At 34.9% G+C, this 9,665-nt stretch overlaps 1 protein-coding gene across 1 annotated transcript in view; it reads right to left on the reverse strand.

Moving 5' to 3' along the window:
* Nucleotides 1-7,053: 7,053 nt before the first annotated feature.
* The window catches only part of LOC140241941 (uncharacterized), a 6,141-nt gene continuing 3,529 nt past the window's right edge, over nt 7,054-9,665 (reverse strand). Inside the window, exons 2-4 of the mRNA XM_072321688.1 lie at nt 8,999-9,192; nt 8,439-8,504; nt 7,054-7,256 (exon numbers count right to left, since the gene is read on the reverse strand). Of these exons, the coding sequence (XP_072177789.1) occupies nt 7,054-7,256; nt 8,439-8,504; nt 8,999-9,192 (463 nt within the window). The remainder of the gene's footprint in view (nt 7,257-8,438; nt 8,505-8,998; nt 9,193-9,665) is intronic.

Below are 9,665 nucleotides of genomic sequence, written 5' to 3' on the forward strand. Positions count from 1 at the left end.
ATTCAATTTAACATTTCGATCAATGAAATTCGCACATGTGCCTTTCGAATTCGTAAAACGGGCATTCAAATTGGCACGTGCTCTTCAGTCATTCAAATTCGCCAGCACTGGCGGAAAATTGTATTTCAGTCATTCAATTTCGCGTATGGGCAGTCAAATTCCAAACATGTTCATTCAAATTGGCGTAATGTTATTTCTATTTTGAAAAGGTGAGAACCGTGATTTATACGTATCTAAATGTGAATTTTTGTTTAATTCACAAACTGTTAAGTATATAGCAAAGCTATCTTTGACCCTAAATAATTCAAGTTTGTTTTTCAGTAACGCCCCTCTTCTTTTATATCATCAGAACTATACATGCACCAGTACCATAGATTCACTTCACTTTATTATGTCCAGTCATAGTAGTACGAGTTAGATACAGGCGTATCTCTCAAGAAGACAGGGAAAGAAGCATTTGAGGGTGATAACCTTGACAAATTGATGGCGAGAGCTGACCCAAGAACTTTATTCTTAATGATAATTAACGCAATATTGCACCCACCAAATGAAAATAATGAAACATGCAGATGAAATAAAAATTGAAACCTCCTTCTCCCAATAATGTCAAAACAAACGAATGAAATAATGCTATCGAACATTATAAACACATGCACATATTTTGAAAGTACTGTTGCAAAGGTGATATCAGGACAAAGAATGAATACGAAATATGAAATGTTAAGATGCTTGCAAACAATACCTATGATGAATGAAAATGGAAAAAAGAGGAATAAAAGCATTAACGTGTCTGCTAAATTGACTGCAGTAAATGCGAAATTGGATGCCCAAGAATGAATTCGAATGAACGAGCGCAGCGTGTACGTGATCACGTGACTATATCATGCTAAATTGAATGAACGATTTGCGAAATGGTGCTTGTCTTACGAATTTGAACTGAAAAAGTGCTGATTCGAATGATGTTAAAGATAATTTGAATGCTCCAAAATGAATTTGAATGAAAAGATTACAAAATTGAAATACCGAACATGCCATCTAGGCTAAATTGTGCTAAATTGAATGCACAAATTAGGAATTGGACTGAAAAAAGTGCAAAGTTGGCCGGGAAAACCTATAGTAAACCGCTACCTCATATTTTGTCTTACATAATACATCATATTAAAGAATATCCACTTTAAAAAGATGATGAAGTTTCAAACTTTTTTGTGAGATAATGAGAAACTTCTTATGAAATATGAAAGAGAGTACAAAAAACAAAGAGGTCCTGAGAAAAGGTGGGACCCATGTTTTATTAGGACCACTTTGTTTTGATTTGATTTGATTTTGATTTGATTTATTTCTGCTTAATTCCGTTACATCAGATATGATTGTGTACAAGTCATTTATGACAAACAGTACATCGACACATAGTTTTTAGTACAATTATACAAAACAAATACAAACAGCTTATGGAACTTAAATAGAAGGGTCTCCAAAATAAGCCGAGGCTTGACGGTATGGAGACTATAAATTATGCTTACCTACTCTGGATAGAATAGGGAATAGAGAAAGAGAGAAATAGGGAAGGGTAGGGGGAAGAGGGAAAGTTACAGAGTGTATGTGTACCACTTCAACTACTTTACAATAATAGTAATGATGATAAATACAATATGATAATGATATTAAAGTTTACACGTTCAGTTGCCTTTGCCTGAGTAATGACCGAATATGCACTATGAAAATAATAATGTGTGAATACAAAGTATCCTATACATATTGTTATCTGATATGGAATGAAATATATCGTGCCTATTTTATGTACGCAGTAATGGTAAGGCACATCGTACACATAAATATACATGCTCAATATACATGATGTACCTATCCTATACATACTTTTATATTCATATTCATAATATGGATAGATAAATAAATCGATATATGTATGCACACATACATGCATCATGTACCACGTACATATTCATATACATTTGATTATACTTTTTTTTTACTTTACTTTATTTATGGACATCTCAGTCATTTCAAAGCAAATTTTCATCAAATAAACTTAAGATTTCGCTTTTGATATAGAATTGTATGCTCTATATTTCATAAGTGGTTTCTGATAATCTCGCAAAAAGTTAAAATCTGAATCCCCCATTTCAACCAGAACTATACCATCAAACATTCCTGCTAGTGGTCTAGCTGTTGAGGAGTTACAACAACTTGGAATGTCTCGATTTCATTCAGTCTGATCTACCATGTCTGAGCTGAATTGATTCGCTTTTATTTTATTCAACGTATTTCTACACGTTGTCAGCGTTAGGCATACAACCGTTCTGTAGAATCTTGCTACCGTTCATTTTCTCTAGTGAGTATCAATATTATATATTTGCCTTGTTTTGTGTTTTAGTCTGGTGATGTATTAATCACAAGGGATGGTGTAAAAATAATAGTCAAAAAGATTGAAATGTAGAAAAACTTCAGAAAGAAAGTGACGACTAGCAAGACTCGAATAACATCTTTGCGTGCGCATTTTCTGATGATGATGATGATCATTATTATTATTATTATTATTATTATTATTATTATTATTATTATTATTATTATTATTATTATTATTATTATCATCATTATCATCATCATTCTTATTACTATTATTATTATCATCATTATTTCCCTGGGTATCATCACACCAGACGCACTGAGTGATCAATGCTGCCAGCATATTCTGTTGCAGCGGTGTACAATGGCTGCCAAGATTCTGTCTGTCGATTACCGCAAGAGGATCCTTACACATGATACATCTTAGATGGCTCGGCATTCCAAAATACGACTCGGTTGATAGCAGAAATACTATGGCACGTTTCTTACAAATTGTCCTTTTCTGCTTGTGTTTGTAATACGTGAAGTGCTAAAAGCTTGTTTACTGATCTCTACTTCCTCTGAGGATCAGCAATGGCTTGGAAGCGGGGGGAAAAAAAACACCATTGTTAGTACCTCGGCGTAGAGGGAGCACTTGCAGATAACAACTGCAACATCTTTTGCTGCATTACTGATGAAGTTCACCAGGCATAACATGGCTATACTTCGATAACGTGAATACCAGACAACTTACTAAGTACAACTTATGCTGCTGTATCAGAAACACGTTTGAATCACTCTGCTTTGGTTTCCTGATGAGAAACAGTCAATAGGGCCTAAATAATATGTATGACTGAATAAAAACAAAAATATTTATTTTATAATTATGTAGATGGCTGTATGTATATAATATACAAATGTTATATATATATATATATATATATATATATATATATATATATATATATATATGGTCGTCATTCCTAGTCTACGCGTTGGTAAAATAATGCAAAAAAACATAGACACACACAAATTTGACACAAATTTTCTGGCTCCTCGACATGATAAAGGGCGAGGAGCCCGAACATTTGTGTGTCAAGAAATAAGTTGTTGGTATTAACAACATTTATATGAGCTTGAGTCCTATTCTGATTTTGATACATTCTATATATATATATATATATATATATATATATATATATATGATTATATGTGTGTACATATAATTATATGTATATATGTATATAATTATATATCACGATGTGTAAATGTTATCAATATAATAGTGTGTATGCATTTATTTACTTCTTTTCCAGACTACTATCAATATACACTGCAAATGTGGGGGCATTCAATGAATACTCACAAAGAAAATGAACTTAAGGTAATCAGAACCAGATTGGTCAGACAAGGTTTGGTTGGTTCATTTTTTCATTCTGCTTTTATTTTTCCAACACAAACAAACAAACAGAATTATACATGACACTCACTGGATACATAACTGAACGCAAAGTACAATGACGAAATAATATACCGATACAAAATCAAGAACGTTTTGATGAAATCGTGATATTGATCTCTTGGAAATGATAAATGAAAATACAGGAGACCTCCAGTCACTTGATTGAGATGGCCACCTTGGGAAAACGAAGTATATGAGCTTTACGATTTCTTTCTACTTCCTTCGTCCTTTAACGCTAACTCTGTGACACGACGAAATAGTGATAATTCAATATTTTAGTTTGATTTCAATGAAAAGTATAAAACTTAACAAACGCAACAGTTAAAACTCCATATAAATCGTATTGTAAAAGTTGTGGGGGAAAAAAAGAGAAGTTGTGCATGTCCTCGCATGATCCCTGTGTCGGTTCTAAGCACATGAGCAATTAAGGCAAAGCTATATCTGTTTCACATTGCTAATTTGAAAGTGGCGATGTTCATAAATAATTTAACCATTTTAAAGGCTGCTGTTTTATGCGAACTTCATCACTGTTTAATACTTTATAATCAAGAACAACTTAACGTATCAGTGAAGATTTGAGTGCAAATTAATGGGAAACTTTTTGAGGCCACGTGACGTTATCGTATTTACCAATGATTTTTATATGGGAATGTTGTACATGTTTCATTTTGACTGACGATTTTGTTCGAATCTCAATGATATTGAGATTGGAGAACATATTATGTTTACCCGATTCAACTGTATTTTGACAGTAAAGTGTCTTAATATCACTATACTCCCATAAAATATATTTTTAAGACTTATATTTATCATTATGCAAAACATGCGTTTTGTACTTTATTTCTTTTCATTTCCTTGTTGACTGTGCCTTTATATTAAAAGTATAGTGTTACATTTTTACTTTACAGTCTTTTTTATATTACTTTTTACTGTACATTTACAATGACCAGCATTGCACGATATAGTTATCATATTATATACATACATGTGTATAATTTATTATGTACACATAATATAGGCAGTTGCTCTGAAGAAAGTATTTACATTTAAATTATAGATATTTACATGCACTTAGTGCTGTACAGTATAGATGCAAAGCTTACCATCTGATGTTAATTCATCAGTGGTTCAATTAAGACACAATATTATGTGTTACGTTATAGTGCAAACTTAGGGTCCTTACGGTAAAGTAGGAACAAGTGTACTTTTAATATATTTCAGTAATGAAGATTAAAAAATGTGTTACCTGCCTGCAGATCCACAATAAACTTTTCGGAGTCTACATTTGTATACAAAAATACAAAAAAAAAAAAAAATGTGTGGCTGGAATCATGTTTGGGACACATTATATAACCTAAATAATTGAAGCAGTTCATCCTGATCTACATACCCATTATGTGAGGGTATAACATAAATCATGTAGCTCTATCGTGAAAATGGACAATCTCAACATTGTAATTGTATGTTGACACGGTTTTTATTGTTACTTAAGGTGATAAAACTGAAACTGAAAACTTAAGGCGATGTGTAGGCAATTATGTTAATGATATCTAAACCTATAGGCCTACTTCTGAAAAGATCAGGTGATTTTTTTTCGCAAATTATAATTTTTTTTTTTCTGAAATCTTTATTCATTATAATGATTAAAGGTTAATCTCATAGGGTGATAAAATTGTTCTCGTAAGAGCGATATACCGCTAGTTTGATATTATTGATTTAGTATAACCGTATATTTCACGAAAGCAACTCCATATAATTCACATTTAATTTGCTATACTCCGCGTCAGCATAATATGACACGACGTATCGATTCCTTTCATTTGAGAAAGACACAGGAGTAGTTTTAGAGTTTTTGATTGTACATAAATCATGTAAATTACTAGTACAATAACGATTCTAAGTCCTTTGAACACCATCTGGAAACCCCCTGCGTCAACTAATGCAGCTCTGCGTTCAAACACATCTCGTGGTATAATACGTGAAGACGAGCAGCTTCGAACGGTGAGCAACAGCAGTCATTGTAGATTGAATTAAGCTATATTCAAAGATTCTCTGATTTTAACAAAATAGCACGGCAAGGATTATGATTAATATCACACCTTTGTTTGCATTCTTTACATGCACATTTCTGTCTACAGTACTGTTTTTACATTGTCATGAGTCATCTTAAATGGATGGTATAGTGTTGGTGGATATAAGGGTTATGCTTTTCACTTTTTGTGAGATACCAAGAAACCACTTATGAAATAGTACAAAACATACCATTCTGTTAGAGGAATTCAAACTTTATTTGATGAAAATCAGTTTTGGAATGGCTAAGACATCCAAAATCAAAGTAAAACAAAGCGAGTGTAATAAAAGGTGGGTCCCACCCTTTATTAGGATTGCTCTGTTTTGGATATCTCAACCATTTCAAAACCAATTTTCATCAAATAAACGTTGATTTCCTCTTGGAATTATTTCAGATTTCATAAAGGGTTTATCATTATCTCACCCAAGATGTTAGAAACATGAAGTTAGATCTCAACCAAAACTATACGATCCCTTTAAGACTGTACACAATCTAGTACTGTAAATCTTTAAAGACCATGCATCCTGCCAACGTGATTTTTGGCAATGCATCATTCGACTAGGAGCACGTGAGGTCCCTACACAATGTTGAATATCACTCAAGGATACCTTTCACCAATTATTCATAGTACTGTTTATGTCATATTTCTTTATGAAAATACGCAATCGACAAGAAAATAATATCTTTACCTTTTTCCTTTAAAAAATGAAACGGGTTTGTTTCCGCTTTGGAATCAATAACAATCATTGAATTTGACTGGCGAGTGTCTTTCCAGAATAAGGTAAAAAAAATGTATTCACCCTACACTTGTTCTAAGAATAGTTCTACTCCTATCCGATTGGCAAGGCATAAGCAATACTTCGTAGGTCTTGTCATTGTCATGAACAAGTTCACGTCACAAATCAACAACACAAAGCAGCCATTACGACACTTTCGTTCGTCAGTTGCACGACTAGTGTTCGGAGACCCTTGCTCCTGCATTATGTCAGGGTGAACGGTGATACAAGGGGTGGGCAGCTGCCGACCTCACGCAAGAAATGTTCCAAGCGATCACTCAGTTGATCCCTTCAAATGCTCATTGAAAGATCGATTTGCATTCGTTGATGTTCTGTTGAGTTTGTTGACTTGTTGTTCTACTTCTTTTCGTTCCTGTCGTGCTTGTATGTGTACTTTTTTTTTACACTTGTGTAATCGATGCCTGTGACGATGACTGCGATTGCGATAGTTTCTCCCGATCCTCCTCCGCCGATTCCCTCGATCGGATTTTGAAACAGACCACTAGGTTGATTACAATGACTATCACCATAGCAACGATGAGGACGGCCGCCAGGATGATAATGAGTGTTTCGAGTTGAAACACGGTTTGGGCGACGGCAGGTTCTAGGAGGCGATCAAAAAGAAAGAGAAGAAAAAAAAAACACATTAAGAGTAATGATAATAAGCACATTCATGGCATGAAAAGGTAACTCAACAATTTTTACTGAAAGAATCGCAACACATCAATGTATATGTCTCTTATCATCGTCTGTGTTCTTCAGGCATACCGGTAGTATAACGTTTGTTTGTTTGTTTGTTTGTTTTGTGTGTGTGTGTGTGTGTCAACTATATATTAATGTGATGTGAATTATTGTCGTCTTTAATTCACTTTGTAAAAATTACATTCATTATTTCACATTGCTCTTGTCAGAAGTACTGCTTCCGCGGCTCTGCTCAATATACTCCAAGACATTGCATTTTCACATGAACGCCAACTTAGTTTGAGTTAGCGGTGAAGTAGATGCCTACGTCTGAGTCTGACTTTGGAATTGCGTTTGAGGTTGGGTCTGAGCATGAGTCGAAGTGTTAGATTAAGTTTGAGTCTGAGTCTAAGTCTGAGTTTAATGTTCAGTTTGGGTCTAAATCTTGGTCGTAGGCTGATTGAAGCTGACGTAGAGAGTCTGGGTTTACTATCGCATTTGAGTTTGAGTCTGAATATCAGTGTGAGTCTGAGTCTGATTTTGAGCTTGCGTTTGAGTTTGAATTTGAATTTGACTGTGCGTTCATAAACACCATTCAAGGTAAAATTAACTCTTTTTTTTTGTGCGGCAGCCATACCACAATGGAGACCACCTTGAGACTTCCGCTTGTACAACTTTCAAATGCGTCAAATTTCATTAAAACCTATGAAATTATTGCATTGAAGTGTTGTCTACATTTCACCCATCACCCTCAATGCGGTTTTCTTCTTTGTAGAGGACCACCTTTTCGTACATTATTCTAATACATCCCAAAAATTTACAGACGAGCAAACAAGCAACAAGAAAGAGATTGGGAGTTGCTTCACACTCAAAACTCCCCAAACTTTCTCTAGATCACTATAAAACAGCATAAAAATAAGTTTGAAATTGGCATGAGGTTGTCAGTACCGATTCTAAATAGACGTAGCTTTTATATCCGCCTTCGAAATTTCCATCATGTTCGCTTACATTTTGAGGGAGTCATATTGGGGTAAATGGGTCAAATGTTGGCAACGCTCGAAAAAGATACGAATACAAAGAGCCTCCGTATCAGAAGATGGCATACCTTTTGATGGCCGGCCATGTATCCTTTCCGTCGGGGACATGCCATTGGCAATCATTGAAGCGCCATCTGTATAGTCAAAAGTGGGATGAAATTATAGACCTTGTATTACGTATTAACATCATACAATAGTTTTGCTACGAGCGACATCAGGTAGCAGAAACAATTACTACGAATAAGGAGGTCGACGGGAAATGAAATGATACGCCCACATTCTTTTGTCCCTTGTTCTTGTGTAAGATAATTTGACAATATACTTTATTATCTATTACTTACTTTATTTACAGTAATAAACACACAATGATGCGTGATTACATTATATATGTATGTGCTTATGAATGGGTGTAATAGTTTGTCGTGATCTACATTGGTAAGTTTATAATCATCAACGTCCTACTTAAAAATCAGTTCAATTTTTCAAGTAGTCTTTTTATGTGAAAGGTCAATAACTCCTGACCTTTGACCTGGGTCAGTTTTAATCACCCAAACAAGACGTTTCAACATCTGACTGTGATACAACATTTTTTCCCCTTTTTTTACGATAGTTAAACAGGAAGACTTACTTCGTTCAGCTGTCGCTGGTCGGGATGAAGTGGCCGAGCCTGCATTTCGGTCGATGCAGGCCTTTCTGCCCATGTCAAAGATGTGTCGGGGGTTGCTGCAATGCGACGAGCACTGTGTGTCCTGAACTTGAGAACAGTTCTTCTTTGTGGCGATACCGTCGGGGCACATGCTGCAAAAATTGCAGAAGTAGTACCTGAAGGGATAGAAAGAAACGAAACACAACGCCTTGAAAAGAAATGTAAAACATCAATATCAACCGCAATATACTCTTGTGACGTATTATGAATAAACACAACGAGATCAACAAAGGTCAGTGAGCCCCTCAGCCCTCAATGGAAGGGCGCCACCTATCACTTCTGCCGAGGGACGTGGTCTTTCAGTGTTTCACTAGCATACTAGGACGGGTCCAACTTACGGAATAGAAGAAAAAACCAAACAAACATACCAATACTGAGTAATAAACGACAGAAAATGAATCATGTATTTCTTTAGCCTCATGTGCTCAGATGCAAGATTTAGACTTTCATTTGCGTAGCAACCTGATTTCCGTGACGACAGCCGAATGTGCGTCAATTTCAAACAAACAGAAAGCAATCTTACTTGAAAATACTCTGACGAGAATCTTTGGAGCATTCAAGTTCATTCATCGACTCTAACAATGATTAA

This window comes from Diadema setosum, chromosome 18 (genome assembly GCF_964275005.1).
Source record: "Diadema setosum chromosome 18, eeDiaSeto1, whole genome shotgun sequence".
Lineage (NCBI taxonomy): Eukaryota > Metazoa > Echinodermata > Echinoidea > Diadematoida > Diadematidae > Diadema > Diadema setosum.